This window comes from Ascaphus truei, chromosome 13 (genome assembly GCF_040206685.1).
Source record: "Ascaphus truei isolate aAscTru1 chromosome 13, aAscTru1.hap1, whole genome shotgun sequence".
NCBI lineage: Eukaryota > Metazoa > Chordata > Amphibia > Anura > Ascaphidae > Ascaphus > Ascaphus truei.
The window spans coordinates 49,933,634-49,954,384 of record NC_134495.1 but is presented as its reverse complement, the minus strand read 5'-3'; the positions used below and the strand labels follow the sequence as shown (position 1 = coordinate 49,954,384).

The window sequence follows — 20,751 nt, the reverse complement described above, 5'->3', positions numbered from 1 at the left end:
CCCACTGCTTCCTCTGTACTCACGAAGGGTTGACAGGTGTCCAGTACTGAACCGGACTGTCCTGTATTTGGATACTGTCCAGTAAAAAATGAGAGGTAATACTGGGCATGTATGCGTCCGGTATTATCGCTCTGGACATAGTGAGCTGACCGGCTTGGAGGGTTACGGAATTTCCCCAAGCAGGGAGAGAGCAGGGCTGCTGCTATGGGGCTGGACAGCTTCCTCCAACCAGATTGGCTGCATTACCCAGCAGCAACCAATCAGGAGGAGGTGTCAGGAGCCTGGGAGTGGGGCCAAGGAGAGGGTGAAACAGCATGGAGCGGTGAGAGGTGTGTGTGTCTCGAGCACATCACACTTTTCTAGATTTTTGGAGAAGCCACCTGGCAACCCTAATACTCCACAAAACACACAATCTGCACCTCACACAGCACCCATGTGTATTCCATGTGCTTCCACCGCCCTCTTACTGGTTCTCACTTCACCCAACACCACCCAATGAACAATTCTTATGTCTCTCTTCTAATGTTCTCGCTATACACCTGCCCAATTCTTGCGTTCTGCTGAAGGGAGTCTTCTCTCCCTTTGTCGCTAAAGCCCTTATCGATTAAAACCTCTCTAACTCACTGCCCCACACCTCTGGAATGCTCTTACCCTCAATATCCAATTAACAGTCTCTCTCTCCACCTTTAAGGCTAAGGTCCCACTGCACGCCTGGCATCCTGGCAGCGCGTGCACAGCACTTAACCGTGATCTGCGGTCTGTAGGCAGCTTCTTTAGGTGTGGGGGCATGGCCAAAACGGATCGCGTGTGCGCGGCCATGACAGGGGGCGTGGCCGCGTACATTTTCTGTTCCAAGTGAAGGATCCGGTTACCATCAACATGGTGTGTGTGGTGCACTTGAGGAAGGATCCACCCTTGTTCATGCCAGGCTGCGGCGATCTTCCCTCTTCATTGGCTCCCTGGCGCACCATGTGGCGCGTCGCCACACGGGAACACAATCCAGTTGTATCCCCTGCTGGCTGACGCGTCACAGTATGAAGAAGGCCAGGAAGCGAGGAGTCACCGGCGCCTGCTAGAGCTGAGGTAAGGGGCTGGTGAGAGGCGCGCCACCTTCTGCAGTGGGGACCTAGCCTAAGACCCATCTTAAAACACACCTCTTTAACAAAGCATTTGGATAGCTTCATTGGCTGATAGTATACATCTGATATGTATTGACCGTGACCCCCTGTGGTGCACTTACCAGAACACTCTTCTAATTTCTCTGCAAGTTCTCCCTACTTACCACTTCGATGTAAACTCTTTTGGACAGGGACTAATTTTCCTAATGTTACTTTTATGCCTGCAGCATTTATTCCCATTATGTGTTATATTATTATTATTATGTCACTTGCAAATGTACATGGGCGGCGCTATATAAATAAAGATATACATACAACATAAATGTTAAAAAAAATGAATATCACAAATATGGAACAAAATTAGATCTCTTTTTTACCATTGGAGCTTCTATTAAAAGCAGTGTGGAAAATGAGGGATGGCCAAAATCACAGTTCAGATCTTTTGCTCCTCTGCCAGTTCAAATGTGAGTAAATTGTAATGTATACCAAGACATGATAACCTAACTCCTGCAGTTAGACATTAACATTAGTCACAGTTAACCTAACTCATGCAGGGTACCATCCTTTGGAGTTATATGTGGGGTTAAAAGGTCATAGTCCCCATTCAAGGGTACTCCTTTTATCCCATTTTTCCCCTCCAGATCCATTGACTCCCCCCTACTTCCAACTCTTACAAGACCCTTCACTAGATCTCGTTGGGACTTGACCCTTCTCTGTATTTCTGCCGCGGTCCCCTCCAGAAGTTTGGCCACAAAGCCCACCCCAAAGATCTTGAAAAGGTCTGAGGCGGCAAAGGCGTAGAGCAGGGGGTTGACACTGGCGCTGAAGAAGGTCAAGGCGGTGGCTCCAGCTCTGCTCATTTTATAGGCTTTCTCCAAGTTCTCAGAGACCTTTCCTGAGGTCAAATTGGAAGCTACCTGCATTGCATTTACTATATGGTATGGGAGCCAAAGGATGGCGAAGGTTAACAAGATGGCAGCGATAAGCTTCTCAATCCGTGACCGTTGTCCAAAATGGCTTCCCTTCAGCTTGGCCAAGACCAACATATAGCTAAAGAGCACCATGGGGAAAGGAAGCAGGAAGGCCACCAGGGTCTCAAATGAGTAATGGAAGACAGCCTCGCTGCGACTGGAATGACAAGGCACGCAAATCTTGGCCTTCATACTTATGTCCTCCACCACCTCTCGGTAGGCAAAAGCTGGGAGGGCTAAAGCTGCAGCTAGGAGCCAGATGGCTATGAGGACCTTTGTCACCACATCCCTCTTACGAAGGGACTGAGCCAGATACGGTCGGAAGACTGCGAAGAAACGGTCCAGGCTCATCAAGGCTATGATAAAGATGCTGGCGTACATGTTGAGGCAACAGAGGTAATAGGCCAGTTTGCAGACAGCTCTGCCAAAAACCCAGTTCTTCTGGGCCAGGAAGGTGATGAAGAAAGGGGCGAGGAGAAGGATTGTCCCATCAGCCACTGCCAGGTTGAGGATGAGGATGCAGGTCACAGATTTCTCCCGGCTTTTCATCTTCCACAAGATGCTCCAGATGATGAAGGCATTGCCAGGCAGACCCAAGGACGCTGCCAAAGCTAGGAAGATGGTACCTGAGATACGGGAGGCCGGAGAACTTAGGAGGGTCCCATTTCCGAAACTTTGGACACAGTTGTTCATGGTTGAAATAGCTCCTCCTGCTGGGGTGGGATAGAAAGGGGTTATAGGTGATCAAGGAAGGAGGAGGTGAGTTTTACAGCAAAGAAGAAATGCAGAGCCTGGTACCACTAGGACTCCATGTATTAGGAATCAGGTACAGGGACAGAGCCCAGAATAACTGGATCTGGACAGTTCGTGGGGGAAGATTACAGTTACACAGTTACTGTAATAACTGAACTGCACATTTCAGGATTTTCCACTTCTGTAGAAGTCACATACTGTCAAGTGTTATTGCGCCAGCAAACAGCGGTGTGAAGTAACCTAGTAACACCATTCATTCCTAGAGGACACGTAGATGCGCTCTGAGTACCTGTCTATTCGCCATGACTACGCACCTTTTTAGTTTCACTAGGGTCTTTATACTCCCTCCCTATCCAGGTACTACCTGTATACCCACATATGGTTTGTATTGTAAGTGTACAGTGTACAGTATATACTGTATGTGTTTTGTGAGTGGGGGGCTAATGGGACCCTTTATTGATTAACAAATCCACAGTTCCAGCGGCGGATTTCAACATTTACCGTCCTTAGGCCGAACTCTTGGGCCTATTGGACCTAATGGGAAGGCACTTGCCTGTGTGCCCACCTTCTTTCTGCCGCCCTCCTGCTCCTTTGGCATCCCAGCGTCAAATGACGCCGCGGACGTCACAAACACGACGTCGCACGGCCACGTTGTCATGGAAACGCAACGCCATGATGCCATTTAATGTCGCGACGTCACATTGCCATGGCAATGAGACGCTGTGTGCCACCACGTTCGTGACATCCACGGCACCATTTGACGCTTGGATGCCAAAGGAGGAAGAGGGCGGCAGAAAGGAGGCGGCCGACACAGGCAAGTGCCTTCTGATTAGGTCCAATAGGCCCGAGAGTTCGGCAAAAGCATATGGGGGTGGCAATTTTGCCACCTTCAAATTCTGCCGCCCTAGGCCCGAGCCTAATGGGAAATCTGGTACTGCACAATTCTCAGAATTGCAACATACAAGGGAGTTTCTAGGAAATAACTATAACAGGGAAGCAAACGCATTGTGACATAGGTTATAAAAAGGCTCCTGATTTTGCAGCTCTCATTCCTAACAGAGCTCAGCCATGGAAAACCAAGATAAAAATGCATTTTTCTTTACCTTTTCTTTTTCCGCACAATGTACAAAAAAACAAACACAAAGCTGGCCCAGTCTTACACACGCACACATACTGTTAAACAGAATAAGAGTGCAATCCATGTCCAGTACTTGAAAGCCAAGAAATAAAAGCAAGAGCCAGTTATGCTGTCCCAGCCACTTCCCATGATATAGCGCTATCACAGGTAATAAATAAAATACATTTGCTGCACTGTTAAGAGCCAGTTTCGTGACAAGACATTATATTTCATTTCACATTTTTATTTGCAGGTATCTGGATGCATAATGTTTCGGGGAACCCCCTTCCTCAGACCCCTTCCTCAGGGCAAATATTTGTCTGAGGAAAGGGGTTCCCCAAAACGCTGTACGTCCAGACACCTGCAAATAAAATTTGAAATGAAATATAATGTCTTGTCACGAAACTGGCTTTTAACAGTGCAGCAAATATAAGAATTTACTACCTATGATTATCGTTACCTATGGCGGAGGTCCCAGCCATTCTTCCAAGCCAACACCAACACATCACGAACAACTACTAATTACTCTCTACAAGTCGGAGTGCAGTAAGACTGAACCTACTATTATTGTGATATAATATAAAAGATACATCTGCATCTGGAGTTTGAACGTTTTTACTGCCCCTACAGTCGGGGGGGGGGGGGGGGGGGGTATTACAGGTACTTAGTTTTCTGCTCCAGTCTCTTAGTTTTAGACCATTTATGTCCATAGATGGAACACTCTTCATCTCTCAGCTTCAACTATCATACACTGATTCATACATAAATCCCACCACACACACTGTTTTTTACCTATTTTATTTTGCCATCCTTTCCTTTGCATTACATCTGCAGTCTCAGCATCCTGTTCTCTGACATTACACCTCCGGGACCTTACAATAGAGAGCACACATAGAAATACTGTATACTCACTCGCTGGGGTGGGAGGGTCTGCCTATGCTCTGTTGCAGGACTCCGAAGGGTGTTCAGTATTTTAGCAGTAAGTACTCTCACTATTATCTCTCTCACTCTCTTTCTGTGGTTCACACCACCCTCTCTCTTTGTCTCTCTAATTTCTTTTCTTGTACTCTTTATTCATCCCATACTCTCCATTTTCTTGTTGTCTCCTATTGATCCGTTTCCTGTCTTTCTCTAGGTTCCTTCTCTTCTACTTTCTCCCCCTCCCTCTCTCAGTGGGGTTGTAGCTCTCTCTCGGCTTTCACTGCCCTTCTCCTCCTCTTTCGATATGGTTTCCCCTGGGAGACTGTCTTTCCCACAGTACAGTATGTCTCTCCCTCTCTCCAGTTGAGACATGCTCCTCCAGTGTCACACCCAGCTCATGCTGAGACAGCTCTGGGTAGGAATGTTATATACAGCATGACTCTCCCTGACTCTTCCCAGTATACATCCATCCTTGCCTCAGGGGTCTCTATGACAGGGAAAAGAAATATCCCAATTCCTGTCACTTGGATTTTGTATATTTCTATCCTTCTTTCATATATTTCATTTGTTTTATTCATAAGTCATCTCCTGGCCCCTCTCCTTTTAAAAACGATCTTGTTCTCACTTTCCCCTTTGCTCTCTATTTTCGTTTTCTTATTTATTCCCTTTTATTGATCTCTCTCTCTCTCTCTCTCTCTCTCTCTCTCTCTCTCTCTCTCTCTCTCTCTCTCTCTCTCTCTCTCTCTCTCTCTCTCTCTCTCTCTCTCTCTCTCTCTCTCTCTCTCTCTCTCTCTCTCTCTCACTCTCTCTCTCCACCACCACCCTCTCTCTCTCTCTCTCTCCACCACCACCACCCCTCTCTCTCTCTCTCTTCACCACCACCCCTCTCTCTCTGTCCTCTCTTCACCACCTCTCTCTCTCTCCACCACCACCACCCCTCTCTCTCTCTCTCTCTCTCTCTCCACCACCACCACCACCGCTCTCTCTCCACCACCACCACCGCTCTCTCTCATCTCTCTCTCTCTTCACCACCACCCCTCTCTCTCTCTCTCCTCTCTCTCCCTTCACCACCACCCCTCTTTCCCTTATCTCTATCACATGTACAGGCTCGGATGGCTGAGAGACTCTGATAAAGAAAAACATACTTTTTATAGAACATGGCAAAGGATGTTGGGCAAAAAAATATCGAGACATTAAATTCTTCCCTGCAACAGATCGGCAGAGCAAAGCTTATTGAAGAGAGGGATACACTCAATGGGTCACTGTTATTTAATCATTATCAAGAGAAAAACTCCTTAAAGTGTAACAACACATATAATGATACATTGTATCTAAAGAGGAGCAACAGCAGAGACTTACAGGTAGCTTAGCTTAGTGGTGGTGTGCCAGGGCTGCTGTTGCTGCGTATAGAGGAAAGCAGCTTTCTCTTGAGCTACGGATCTATGCAGTCTGAGCTGCTGCTTACCACATACAGGAGCGGCAGCCTCACTGCATGGACACTACGCTTAGCCACTCAGCAACTATCCTCACCACTGTGTATCATTACATGCACAGTGGTTACAAAACAGAGGTTTTTTGTTGCTGAGCTACACTATTTATCAGTACCATCAGCTGTTATCGCAGTGGTCATTTTTCCCATGCTGCTTATGTTGTACACTGAGAATGCTAGACCCAGGATACTCCTTACACAGTGGGTTGCAATTGACTATAGTTTACACTGTCATCAGCATATGGATTAACAATATCTACACTAGACCATTATGCAAATAGTGTGTTATTATTATATTGACCACTTTAGGACATTGTTTGGTTTCTATGACACATATATATACTGTGTTTCCTATGCAATAATCCTCTATATATGCTGTTCACAATACATACTGTTTAACAGTCAGGGGTTTATTTCATTTTAGAGGCTATAACTGGATACGGTCTTTGAACCGTGCCTCTGGGCTAAGTTACAGCATACTTTATGCTAGCCCCTAACAGGACTCTACTCTCCCTGTTTTCATTCCTATGTGTCCTTACTTAGTTTATTAGTATGTTTTCTTTTCACCGGTATGTGCATGTTTAGTGACCATACGTCGTTACACTATCCTAGCATGTTAGCCACACTAGTTCTATTTTCTTAGGTCTACAGTACCTATAGGGTATATTATCATTTTTGTTCTGTATTATTCCTCCAGGTACAATATATGGTTGCACTATACCTTACCAGTTTTTCAGTTAATAGTAGTGACATACTCACTGTCACTATCAATTCCTCAGGAATTCAATAGGGACAATTTAGCCTGTATATTATTAGGCTCTCTATAGACTAGTGTTGCCTTAGGCAAACTTCAACATTATTTTCTGTTGAAGCTCAATTGGTACAGTATGTCTCTAGGGAGGGCCCTGGATCTTCTCACCAAATCCCTCTGTACAAATAATTAATTTTATTTTCATTATATATTAAACAATTAGTTTTTTACGATTATCATCATTCCTACTTTATCATTTTGAGTGCATTCACTGGGGTATCTTTGTCTGTTCTGTATATTTAGTCCCTTATCCCCATTTGCACCTTATGGTTCTCCACACTGCTCATTATTTATGTGCTAACTCTAAGCTGATGCGGGGGCTTCTTATTCCCTCTCCTTTTCCCTTAGTTCATCTATCTAATAAAGGTTAAGCCCTCTGGTTACCCCTGAAACCGTGGGGTCCCTGGTAGCTACATAAGCACCATAAGCCAGGGGCCAGGGATAATACATGCTGAAAATAAAGTGATCCCTGCTTTTTTCTGTTTTCATGTTCCCTTTGCCCTAGAACCTTGATATTTCTTGTGTTTCAGTTTAAGGGGGGATATTTGGGTAGAAATCAATTATATTGTTTGCAGGAATTCGGGGGCCGAAGTTCCCGGTAGTCCTTTAATTCTCCCCGGCGAGCAGGCATGATTTGCCGGTACACGGGGTGAATTACACCAGGACAACCCAGTGTCCCCCAGACTCCAGGATTTCGAGCCCAAATATCCCAAATCAATTTCCCTTATAAGTATGAGGTTCTCCAATGTGTATACTTTATTAAAGTGCACTTTATAATGTTTTAGACATTTACTATAAGACTCTATACAGTCAGCCAGGGCATCAGCATAGACGCCGGCCGGCATGTCTGTATAGTCTGTAGTTCAAAGAGGAGAGGATGTCCAGAGGTGAGAAAAACGTTTGGTGGGCGAGGAAGGGCTATTTGCCAAGTCAGCAGAGCAAAGGGCTCCCTGTGGGGACACCTTTTGGATCTGCCAGACTTGGTGGAGCCTGCCCAGCAGGTGGCAATGTGATACCTGTGGGGATATACAGCTTGTAGGTGCTTCTCCCATTGGCTAAATCATATTTCCCGCTCACCCGGATTTTCGGGCCGGCTTGGCACGCCTCCTCCTCTGCCGTCAGCCCAGAGACGAGCCCCTGTTTCTTCTGGCTGGCGGGGAGGAATTCCCACGATCTGATTGGCTGCTCCTCCTTCCTGCATGCTGAACATAGCTCAGTGGAGGGTATGTAAGGAGAAGCCCCAGTCAGAGTACCAAACATTTTGTGGCTTGAGTCGATGAAGCTAGGGTGGGCTTTTCAAAGTTGAACTGTTCCAAATAGCAGAGCAACCAGCTTCGTTTTGAAGCTAGGAAAGTCTGCCCTGCAGAGACTAAGTCAGACATGAGGACTAAGTTCTCATTTTAAAACATAACGATAGTGGTCAGGATTTCAGTTCGAGGACTATCGGGACTAGGTCCCGGTCAGGATTTTCTGCTGAATCTCGGTCCAGGATGTCCGGACCAAGATTCCGATTAGGTTAAACCCTTGCAAGTGAGTGCCCTGCACCTAGGAAAGGCTAGATCTCAAACCTCAGACCCCAGTAAGTGTGTATATTTCTGTATTTTGTGTTTTGTTGTACTTCTGAGGTTGTATCCAAATAAACCCCATTTTATTTCACTGCCTTGTTTTGTCTATTGAATGATCCCTAAAATTTAAATGTGTTAAAAGTCTGGTCTACCGTGACAGTTTTTTTCTGGTGGCAGCAGTGGGATCATAGGGCTTTGGACTATAACTAACCATGGGGAATTATAGGACAAAGTGAGCTTGTGGATTGCAAGCTCTCAAAACAAGTGGTGTTGGAAAACACCTTATAAAAAATCAGGAATCTCACTTATTTTATGTCACTCAGTTTAGTGCCACAAGGCGAAGAGGTCTCAACGTTCAGGATGGTATCGGTCCTATGATCGCACAACAATAGCTGACAGGTTTGATACCTTTGGTCTGCAAACGGAGGGCCGCAGCAAAGCTGAGCTGGAAGCCATACTGCAGGAACATGAAGATGCCCTTGCCAGTGCTAACCCAGCGGGAGCTGTCATCCTTTGCAGAGAGTCGAGGAATGGAGCTCGGGGGACCAGTCCAGGTAGCCCCGGTGTCTCAGGGGATACCCATGGTCTCTGTGACCCGATTCGTTCCCTGGAGGACATTGCAGCTACTGCTGCGGCCCCTCCTATCCTCCTACTTACCCGGATAAATGCGTGGATTTTCTCCGTTTCTCTCGGAGTTTCCCGCGCGGCGGCTGTATCATCAGATAAGCGCTAATGGCGCTTATCATTGAAAGCGCCCGCGGCGTGGGAAATCTGACGAAAAAAAACAGTGCGCCGCCGTGTTTTAAAAAATCCCACGGTGGCGGCCGCAGGAGGATAAAGGTGGCCGCCACTGTATGATAGCACTCCTGGAGCCAGGAGCTACTGTAGCAGAGAAATTACACCTGATGCAGTCCATTGCTCACCCCGGGCATCACCCATGCCCAGCGCACCTTGGGACTACTCTCAGTACTGGCCACCTAAGATAACTCACCAGAGTTTTGGGAAGTTTACAGACGGTGTAATGGACATTGAAGGGTACCTGCAGAGCTTTGTGAAGCAATGCAGACAGTGCTCTCTCCCACCAGCCGAATGGGTCAAGTCCCTGACCCCACAGCTGAACGGACGGGCACAGGAGGCATACGAAGCAATCAACTCCGAGGAGGGTGAGAACTACGAGTATGTGAAAACGTTCCTGCTAAGACGGTACCGCATCACTGCCGAGACCTAATGGGAGTGGTTCTGGTCAGAGGACAAGACTGCTCAGGACTCTCACGTAGACTATATGGCCCTGATCATCCACCAGGGTACTCGTGGGTAGAGGGGTGCAATGCCCATACCTACAAGGAGCTGCTCGACCTGATCTTTCGCGAGCAGTACTAGCAAAGGTGTCTGCCAGAAGTCCGGGAGTGGGTCCTGGACCGCAAGCCAGCCAACTGCGAGGAAGCAGCCACCTGGGCAGATGATTTTGTGACCACCCGACTTCAGCATTGTGGCACCAACTATGGTGGCTCCTGCCAGTTGGGTAGGTAAGCCTGCAGTGGCTTCCAATGCTGTCCCGAATTGGAGGACAAAGCCTCCCCCCTGGGGAGAATGCAGCCAAACCTGCAGGATTTGCGCATGAAGCGTGGTGCTACTACTGCAATAGACCAGGCATCTGAAGCCTGAAACCTTGTTGAAACACATATGCGTATCATCACATTTCTGCGCATGTGAGGAATGTACAGTACAGTACTGCGCATGCGTGTTACTGTACAGTAAGATACAGTGCATTTCCTCACAGAGTCGCTAAATATCTGCTATACAAGTAATACAGTGCTGCTAGTAGTGTATATAACGAGTAATACTAGATTTATACAGTATAGTTTACTGTACATACTGTACTGTAAGTTTATTTAAGCACTAAAAGCAAATTAATTTCATTACTGTACAGTAAGATACAGTACAGTGTATTTCCTCACGGAGTTGCTAGATATCTGTTGTACATTAGTACTGCTCTTTGTGTATCTACATTATATAGTAAAAACACAGTTTATGTGCTGTACTGTAGTTATATGCTGTAGTATACTGTACAGTATCTCAATGAGACATTTTATATATTTAAATGCATTTAGAGCTTTACATGTACTGGATTTTAAAGATTTTTTATAGTGTATGTCAAAGATTAACAGTATTTAGATATACTAAATTGAAACTACATCAGTACTTTCTTTTTTATAGTACTATTTAAGCACAAAAAACACCTTAATTTCGAGCGATTGATAAACTGTATACAGCACTGTACTGAATGTCAGATATTTATATATATTTAAATGCCTTTACAACTTTATGTACAGTACAGTATATTACTATAGGTGTGTAAACAGTAAAACATGAACACACCAAAATATTATATGTAAAGAATGAAAATTTTTATTTTTTCAGGATAACAAAGGAAAAATGCATAATACAAAAATACGTCGCCTCTTCTTACATATTGACAATCTTGTCTTTTCCTTCTTCGCAATGGATGATGCTTCTTGGACATCTTGCAAACATCAGGGGAGCGTAGAAAAAATGCCATGAAATAAAGGAAATAACATAGTGCAATATTGCCAAATGTATATATAAAGTGTAATGTAATAAGGGCTATAAAATTCCTACTCACAATGGAGCAGGAAAAATAGGCAATGATCCAACCAGTGTCTTGATGGTAACTGGAGGTAGTGATGCAAAAGGTCTTGAATCTCAGAGACAAGAAAAAAGAAGAACCATGGTGCAGATCAACTAAAATAGTTATATTGAAACAATACAATACACTAATAAATGGAGGCTTGCAATAAGTCAGAGGTAAGAAGGCAGGGTATAGCAAGTTCTTGTATTATGCAGTAAGTCGTGACCTCACCGCTGCTGTATACCGAGCTTCCCCGATCTCCTGTGCATCCGTCGTCACTGCCTGGCATCACTTCCGGTTGGCGCAGATTAGTGCTCCTTCCCTCAGTGTCCTCCGCCGGCTGTGAATTCTTCTGCTCTCTGCTTCCTCTGGATATCACGATGAGTCCCACTCTACGCGTTTCGCTGTATAGACTTAGCTTCCTCAGGAGTGACTCCCTAACACATCACTAATGGTGTATATACAGTATATACCCTCATAATTAGCCTGCAATCCATCCTATTGGCTAATAGCTCAGAACACAGCTCAGAGTAATCTCTCTAATTGCCATATAGGATATCATTGCTGACATATGAAACACAATTATTTTTTGTTTCAATTTTTTTATTATTTTTAGAGAGATAAACAACATATCATGGTTTTTGTTGGAGAAACATTAACATTTACAATAGTTACATTAGACATCAATCATTTATCTTTTCAAATGCTTCTACAGCTTAAGTTTTACAGGGGAGCAGCCGCTCCCTCGTGTTTCTCTCTTAAAGATAGAAAAGGAAAGAGGAGGGCAGAAAAGAAGAGGAGAGGGGGAAGGGGAGGAAAGAAGGGGGGGGGTATTCCACTTGTGTAGTTTGTCAATCTATGCCTTACTAAGTCTGTTATATTCCAGGCCATGTTGCCCATATTTTTTTAAATTTGTCCATTTTTTGAGACAGTTTTGCCGAAAGAAGTTCCATGGTTTTAATTTCTCGGAGCACCGTCTGTCTGGATGGAGTATTTATCTTTTTCCAGGCAGCAGCTATAGAGCAGCGTGCTGCCGTTAGAACATATATTATCATTCTGCTCACTGGAATGTCCAGGTCGTCAATTGGTTTAGCCAGCATCATGGTCAGTGGTTCCACCTCGATTCCTACCCCCAGGTATTCACGAATCAGTGTTTGAATCATGATCCAGAACACCTGAATCTTCGGGCAATTCCACCAGATGTGGACCATATCTCCTCTTTGCCCACAACCCCTCCAACACAAATCTGGGGTCCCGGGGAAGATCTGGCTCAGCCTGTTCGGGGTGAGGTACCAGTGAAACAGGATTTTATATATGTTCTCTTTGATCGTGGTGCAAATTGATGTTTTTGAAGCTGCCTCCCAGATATCCTCCCAGTCTTCCCTATCGATTTCTATATTTAAATCCTCTGCCCATTTGAGCATATAATTGTGATGGATACAATCTGCTGACCTCGCCAGGCCCAGATATATCTCCGAAATCAGTCCTTTGCAGTAATACCCTCTCCTACACATTCTTTCAAAATTTGTTAGCGGCTGAAATGCCATTTCTTTAGAGATTGTTTGTAAGTAGTGCCTGATCTGGAGGAAGCCAAATACTGGCAGGTTTACTGTTTGGTATTTCTTCTCTAGGTCCTGAATCGATAGGATCTTAGCCTGTCCAATAAAATCGTCTGCCCTCATCATCTCTAGCTTTTTAAATTCACTGAGTCTCTGTGGGGGCCAGCCTGGGGGGAACTCTGGATTGTTAAATATGGGCGTTAATCGTGTGGGCCTAGCTGTCAAGCCATATTTCTCTTTGTTTTTAGTCCATACTCTCCATGTACATTTCACTCCCAGTTTTAATACTTCCGGGAATGTCTCTCTGCCCCTCTCAGTCCAAAGTATGGCCGGGAGAGAGAGAGGTCTCGTGTAGGTAGACTCTATCCCAATCCAACAGCTTGTAGCTGGGTCGGTGTTCCACATTATCACTTGTTTGAGTTGGGCCGCTAAATAGTATTTAATGATATCCGGGACTGCCAATCCTCCGCATTCCTTTGGTGCTAGCAGAACAGATCTAGCTATCCTTGGTCTTTTATTTTGCCAGATAAACTGGAAAATTCTATTTTGCATATTTTTCAGTTCGGACATTGGGATATCTATTGGAAGAGTCTGGAAGTAATATAGAAGTCTTGTAGGATATTCATTTTGACCGTGGCTATTCTTCCCAGCCAAGATATCTGATATCCATTCCAGCTCTGGAGGTCTTTTTTTAGCCTCTCGAATAGGGGCGGGTAATTATGTCGGAACAGCGATTTGTACTCCCTTGTTATCTGGATTCCCAATTATTTGATTTTTGTGGAACTCCATTTGTAATTAAAGTTTGCTTGTAATAATTTAACCTCGGGATTTTGTAAAGATATATTCAATGCTTCTGACTTATCCATGTTGGTTTTGTATCCCGAAAGTTGACTAAATTTGTCTAATTGTGAGTGTAAGTTCGGGAGTGAAGTCAAGGGGTTGGCTAGAGTTAGAATAATGTCGTCAGCAAAGAGGGATATTTTGTATTTTGTCTCTCCAATTTCAATACCACTTATGTTTTTGTCCTCTCTTATTGTCGATGCCAAGGGTTCAATGGAGAGCGCAAATAGAAGCGGAGACAAGGGGCATCCCTGTCAAGTACCATTCTTTATGTTTATAGGGTTCGAGTCTCCCCCTGGGAGCTTCACTACGGCCGGTGGAATTTTATATAGGGCTCTGATCCCCTCCAGGTATTGGCCCTTAAATCCGCATTTAACTAGTGTTTGGTCTAAAAAATCCCATCTGATCCTGTCAAATGCTTTTTCTGCATCTAGACTCAACAGGATGGCCTTCGTGGATGAGAGATGTACATGGTCGATTATGTTTATAATTTTCCTGGTGTTATCCGAGGCTTGCCTGCCGGAAATAAACCCAACTTGATCTATGTGTATTAGACTTGGGAGTATGGGGGTTAGCCTGTTGGCTAGAATTTTACTGAATAATTTTAAGTCCGAATTAAGGAGGCTATGGGGCGATAATTACCACACTGGAGTGGGTCTCTCCCTTCCTTTGGAATGATTGCGAGGTTGGCTTTTGACATGGACGGCGGAATGGCTGTTCCCTCCAGAAACTCATTAAACATATCCAGTAGATATGGGGCTAGGGTCAGTTTAAATTTTTTATAGTACTTGTTGGAGAACCCATCTGGACCTGGTGTTTTGCTCGGTTTTAGTTGGGAGATGGCTTCTAATAATTCGTCTTGTGAGATTTCTTTATTTAGTTCTAGGAGGTTGCTTTCCGTGAGTTCCGGAAGTTTGCACGAGTCCAAATACCTAGCTATAGTTTCCTCATTTGAAAATCTGTTTTTAGGGAAAATTAAGTTGTATAATTTGGAGTAGAAGTCTGAGAATTCTGTTGCTATTTGTTTCTCACAGTATACTTTGGTGCCCGCTTTCGTTTGTATAGCTGTTATTTGGGACTTGGTTCTCAGACCTCTCAATTTAGACGCTAATAACCGGTCGGCTTTATTCCCTTTGTCATAAAATTTTTGCTTGGTCCACCGCAGCGCCCTCTCCACTTCGTCTATTTGGATCTGTTTAAATTCAGATCTGGATTTATCTAGTAATTTGAGTAATTTTTTTGAGGGATTGGTTTTATGTTTATGTTCCAACAGTTGGACTTTCTCCGCTAGTTCATTATAGAGTTTTTGTTTTACTTTTTTTTGTGTGAGGCTATGGAGATGATAGTCCCTCTGATAGTAGCCTTATGGGCTTCCCATAGCATCGCTGGTGACTCCACGGAGCCCTTATTCAGCGCAAAGTATTCTCTGAGTTTTTGTCTAATTTCTGTCTCTACGTCTAATTGGTTTAACAGAGAATCATTCAGTTTCCAGTTGTATTGGCTACTTTTGTTGAAGGGGAGGGAGAGCGTCAGTGAGACCGGAGCATGGTCCGACCATGATATTGATCCTATGTCTGACTGGGAGGTTGCCTGGAAGATATCCTTAGTACCCAGAAAATAATCAATCCTCGAATAGGTCTGGTGTGGGGGGGGGGGGGGGGGGGAAGTAAGAATAGTCCCTCTGAACATGATGCTGTGCCCTCCAAATGTCTGTCAGCGAAAATTATTTTAGTATACGTTGGAATTCCCTAGCATTTTTTCCCGTGGAGCGGGGATGAGGGGTTCCTAAGGGGCTTGTCCTATCCTGGTCCGGTTCTGCCAACATATTTAGATCCCCTGCTATTAGTAATGTGGTTCGTGGTTGTGGGGCTAGGCTGTCACATATGTCCCTCAAGAATTTGGCCTGTCCCTCATTTGGAGCATATAGGTTGACAAGGGTAACATCTATATCCGACAGGGTGCCTTGTAAAACAAGGAATCTCCCTTCTGGGTCGGCGGTTTGCTTTTTGAGTGAAAATTTAACATTATTTTTAAGTAAAATTGCTACTCCCCTTTTTTTTTTTGGGAACATGACGCATAATATGCCTGGGAGTAAATTCTTTGGAAGGTGTTAGGGGGAGACACCGTATTAAAGTGTGTCTCCTGTAGGAACAGGACGTCCCCCTTCGTTTTTATAAGTTCCTGAAGAGCAAGCTTTCTTTTAGTTGCTGAATTTAGTCCTCTCACATTCATAGATACTAGTTTGAGTGTAGTTTTAAGGGCCATTCTTAGTTTTCTGGTTTCGCAAGTACTCTGTTCCTCCCCCCACTTTCCCAGGGTGGTGGGTGTAACCATAGCCATACCTTATTGTAAAGCTTGTATGGTGTCTTTGTGCAGCTCTGGTTGTTGTGGTTTCTTCTCGTCTGCTTCTGTGTTTGTCCCTGCTGGGTGTGTATGGACAAAAGGACATATTTATTTTTATTTCAAGCATTTTCATGGACATTGCCTGGTATGTGTGGACTTTAGTTCTGTGCAGACTTTTTGTGTTCCTCCTGTGGGTGGAAGTAACTGGGGAGACACAGGAGAGTTGGGTGGGGGGTAGAGGTAAGAGGAGGAAAGAGAAATAGAAATAGAAAAGAGAGTGGGCTATTTAAGAGCCCAGTTTTAGCTACCCTCATCTTGCTAAGGATGGGGGTGGTAGGCATATTGCCTTTGGAAGACTTCCCTGAATACCGCATCCTGAAAGCCATCAGGGAGGTCGGAGAGCCCTCCTACAAAAAAGACAACAATGAATCCAATCATAGTAAAAAACATTTAACTTTAAAACGTCAGGGTTACTCCTTTTGAGTTTCATGGTTAACTTCTCTATACTACCTTGTTGATGTGGTTTGGAGACCTCTTATTTGGCAGTAAGGGCCATATTCTGGAAGCCAGAGGGTCACGTGTAGAATGACTTAGCTCAGATAGTGTCAACTCGCCCTCTTTTCCAAGCACGACAAGGTCTGTTTCTTTTCTTACTTTATTTTGGGGAAAGCAGGGAAATACAGTTGCTTGTGTAGAGGTGTAGGTCTAAATCTCTGTGTGTGCTCAGTAGTAAAGGGAGGTGAAAAGATAATCCTGCAGCACCATTACAGGGGTTACAGAGAGGTACTCACGAGTCCAGAGCAATGGTGGAAAAGGAAAAAGCAATGTATGCTGGGCAGTAAGATAGTCTGGGTACAGACCATCTGTGGGCAGAACAGAGGGGGAGAAAGCAGACTAGCTCATTAGAGAGAAAGGCTAGGGCTGCCATGACAACTCACAGGAGTGTCTGGGGGAGCTACAACATGTATCAATAATGTTGCATCTTTAATATTCAAATTTCAAATAATCAAATTTAACTTTGATTATAGCACAGGCTATCTTACTCATGGCCATTTAATGCCATTTTTATCTTTATTGTATAAACCTGTTTTTAATTAGGTTTTATCATGATATGTTCATTAAATTAACATTGTATTGTCTATACCAGCAACATTTGGCCATCTCAATTACAATTAAGTGTTTCGATCATCCAATTTACTCCCCACCTATGAGAGTAGAGGTTAGAGTATTTAAACTGCTCACACACCATGCAATATCACTCCTGAAGAAACCTACAAGGTGAAACGCGTAGAGTGATGCCCTAAGACCAAACCGGAGCCTCTGGAAGCGGATGACGTCACTTCCGGTCCGCGGTGAGACGCATCCGTGACACGCATACCAGAACAGAGGAACAGTCGAGACACCACTCTTCCGGTTTGCAGAGATCCACACTGTGATCTATACGCCTGTTTATTTCCATCACCATGTGAGTTGATTGGATTTTGCTTGCTTTTATAAATATCCTATGTACAGTCTGCACTATACTGGCGACACAGTTTATTACACTGCGGCCAGATCCGCAAGCCGGGAGATTTCCCGGCTTGCTAGTGGCCGCCCCTCGGCGTGCCGCGCGTCATAGACGCGCGGTCACGCGTCTTCGGGAGCGTGCGCCCCCTGCACGCGCGTCCAGGGGCTCCCCGAGGGAGCCCTGGTGTCCCGCGATTGCGGGACAGCGGCAGGGGGTTCCGGGGGACCCGGCGGACCCGGCAGCGGTAGGGAGAGCGCCCCGATCGGAGGGCGCTCTTCCGCTGCTTCGGCGCGCGCCCGTCACTCTCGGGCGCGCGCCAGGCTACTGCTGCGGCACAGAACGGGCAAATGCTCGAATAAACTGTGCCGCAGCAGTATGTCCGGTTCAATTTATTCCTAAAGGGCCCCTGGTTAAAGTGTACCTGATCGCTACAGTGTACCTGATCATCAGCGCGGTTCCTATCCTAACACCTGGCTTCATCCCATGGGTTAAAGATACCTTTACAGTATATGCCTACTAACCTCTCACGTTTGTGAGTATTTTGAACACTTAACCGTGCCATTTACCACACTGAATTCACACAATACTGCACCATAAGTTTGTTGTCTTCTTTTATTTTCCACATGATTTGCGCTTCTTGATGATTTCTACCCTTCACTTGTCCACAAGGATTGAAAGAGCAGTCCTGCATCAGGTCACAGCGGCATATATCACATGTGGTTGTATAAGTATCACTATTAATTACCTTATTTTATGTATTACACTGTGGGTTTATTTGATGTTTATTTAAACCATATACACTGAGCGCCATTAATTGATAAGTTTTTTGTACACATCTTTAATACAGCAAGCTGCTGGGTGAGGGGAAATGGCACTGTATTTGTGTGCAGAGCCAAACACATACAGCTGGCACTAAAAGGCTGACAAGCAGGGCTGCGAGGAAACAGGGGGGGGTGAAACAGAAGTGTAGAGAGGGGTATACCTGTTCCATGACACTCCCCGTCTGGTATCTGTAGATACCACTATATGACAGGCTATGTGGAACATATGTGCAATGCAAACATAACATAACAACATAATAATGCAAAGTCCATGTCCACATAACGAGGTGATACCGGCCGGTACCACTGGCGTTGAAATCCCTTGGCAAAGTCTTTTAGTAAGGGATGTTGGGTGGATGAACCGCTCCAGGTTTGCTGGTTTCACCACAATGTCTTTCTGTGAAAGTCTCTGGCACTGTTTCCTTTCAACTTTGTGAGAGAACAGTCCCTTTGACTCTGTAGTTTTCTCTACAGAGTGCATTACCCCGTGGATGTGCCAGTCATGGTAGTTTGTCATCCTATCACCTGGCGTTTGGCAGGAGGAGATGGCTTTTGGTTCCTTGCGGAAGCGGGTTAATGTCCCTGGAAGACGGTTTGTCAAGTCTGGTCCAGTGAGGAGGGCGTCATTCAGGGAGACTCCCTGGAGCTGAGCGCTAGGGTTGAACATTACCCGGATTTGATCGTGTTCCTGAGGGTGGTAGGCCCCAGGTGATTGGAGGTACCGACATTCTTCACCTTCCTCCATTAGAGGTGCTGGCTTTGCGTGGCCAGTAAAGGATATCTTCTGGATGAAGGCCACAAAGTTGTTTTGGTCTCCGGCTCCCTTTGTGGGTTGCGGCGGAGCGAAGTGAGCCTAGAGATAACAGGTTCTCTATTGTTCAGGAGGCATCTTTTTGGTGAACGGACTGGTAGCAGAGTCACCCAACTGCTTAGTCCGTCTTTAGAGAGCTCCTTGACTGTTAACTTCGGGAATCCTCTATCTTCCCTTGATGGTGTTTGCTTGTCATCGTTCCTTGTTGTCTGGAACGCTGTGCACCGTAGTTCATCGGTACATTTCTCTTGCACGGGAACATCTCCGCGTAGTTTGGTGAAATGCTTTTGTGTCTCTTTGTTGATTGCCATCGGGAGGTTATTGTCTCCCCGGACGTAACGAAGAACAGTCTCTTTTGCCCTGGTAAAACCCTTTATGAAATGTCTCTGTGGCTGTCTCCTTTTGGATGTGTGAGAGGACAGTCCTTTTGACACTGTGGCTTCACCTGTGGGGCGCAATCTTTTGCGGCTATGCCAGCCGTGGCAGTTGGTTGCTTTGTCGCTTGATACTCTGTGGAGAGGAACAACTGTACGTCTTAGTCGTGTCACTGCTCGCGAGAGGACTGTTTGATCGTTCGTTACCTTTTGGACGATCCCTTTGTCGGTCACCTTTGGGAGGTTACTTTCTTCCTTCGGTGGAATCGACTCGTCATCCTTAGCTGTCTGGACTGCTGAGCATCCTAGGCCATTGTCACATCCCTCTGATGCGAGGATGATTTTGTTGGTCTCAGGGGTATGACCTTGTCTCTTCTCTTCACTTGGCCCTTCGGTCACTTGGAGATGGCCAAGACATGGTTCAGAGAGAGAGATGTGTGTCCACATTCTGTCACCACCGTTCTACGTAGTCTTGCCCGTGCTCTTTGTTGGTGCACGAGTTGCCCACTATCCACATCAACGTAGTCTTGCCCGTACTCTTTGTTGGTGCATGAGTTGCCCACTATCACCCATCCTAGGTCGAGTCTTTGGGCGTATGGCGCGTTGTGGGGTCCGTTATGCTGTTTACGGACTTTATGTACCCTCATGATGTCCCTATCGAGCAGCAGCAGGATCTTGGCGCCTTGTTCTACCGGCCGGATGTAGTTGGCTATTCCTTTGAGGTGGGGGTAATGGCGTGCCATGTCTGGTGTGGGAATCTCGTCCCTGTTTGTGGCCATGTGGCTGCACTCGATGAGTGTGGGAAGGGGCGTGTTCACTTTGCCGTCTATTGAGCATATGGTGTAGCCATTCACTCTTCTCCCTGCGGTCTCCATTCGCCCTGCGCTCATTCTAAGAGTGTAAGGAGAAGCACCGTCTTGTATGTTAAACATGTCGAAGAACTCTGACCTGACCAGCGATCGGTTGCTCTGGTCGTCGAGGATTGCGTACATCTGAATAGCCTTCTCAGGTTGTCCCTGGGGGTGCACTGCGACGAGGCATATTTTGGAGCAGGACATTTTGTCACCTTCTTTTCCGCATACCTCAGTGCGCTGAGATGTG

The 20,751-nt window shown here is 45.5% G+C and overlaps 1 protein-coding gene across 4 annotated transcripts; it reads right to left on the bottom strand.

Moving 5' to 3' along the window:
- Positions 1-1,470: 1,470 nt before the first annotated feature.
- On the bottom strand, positions 1,471-5,615 carry LOC142465184 (leukotriene B4 receptor 2-like). 4 transcript variants are annotated; one of them, XM_075569155.1, is made up of 2 exons: positions 4,752-5,615; positions 1,471-2,799 (listed from the first exon to the last, which is right to left on the bottom strand). In XM_075569155.1, the coding sequence occupies exons 1-2, from the start codon at positions 4,780-4,782 to the stop codon at positions 1,655-1,657; spliced, it is 1,176 nt and encodes a 391-aa protein (XP_075425270.1). In that variant the 5' UTR covers positions 4,783-5,615; the 3' UTR covers positions 1,471-1,654. The 4 variants fall into 4 exon arrangements, with proteins under 4 accessions (XP_075425270.1, XP_075425269.1, XP_075425271.1 ...); XM_075569154.1 differs by having other exon boundaries at positions 1,471-2,802; positions 4,752-5,614; XM_075569156.1 differs by having other exon boundaries at positions 1,471-2,802; positions 4,872-5,614.
- Between the last annotated feature and the right edge of the window lie 15,136 nt (positions 5,616-20,751).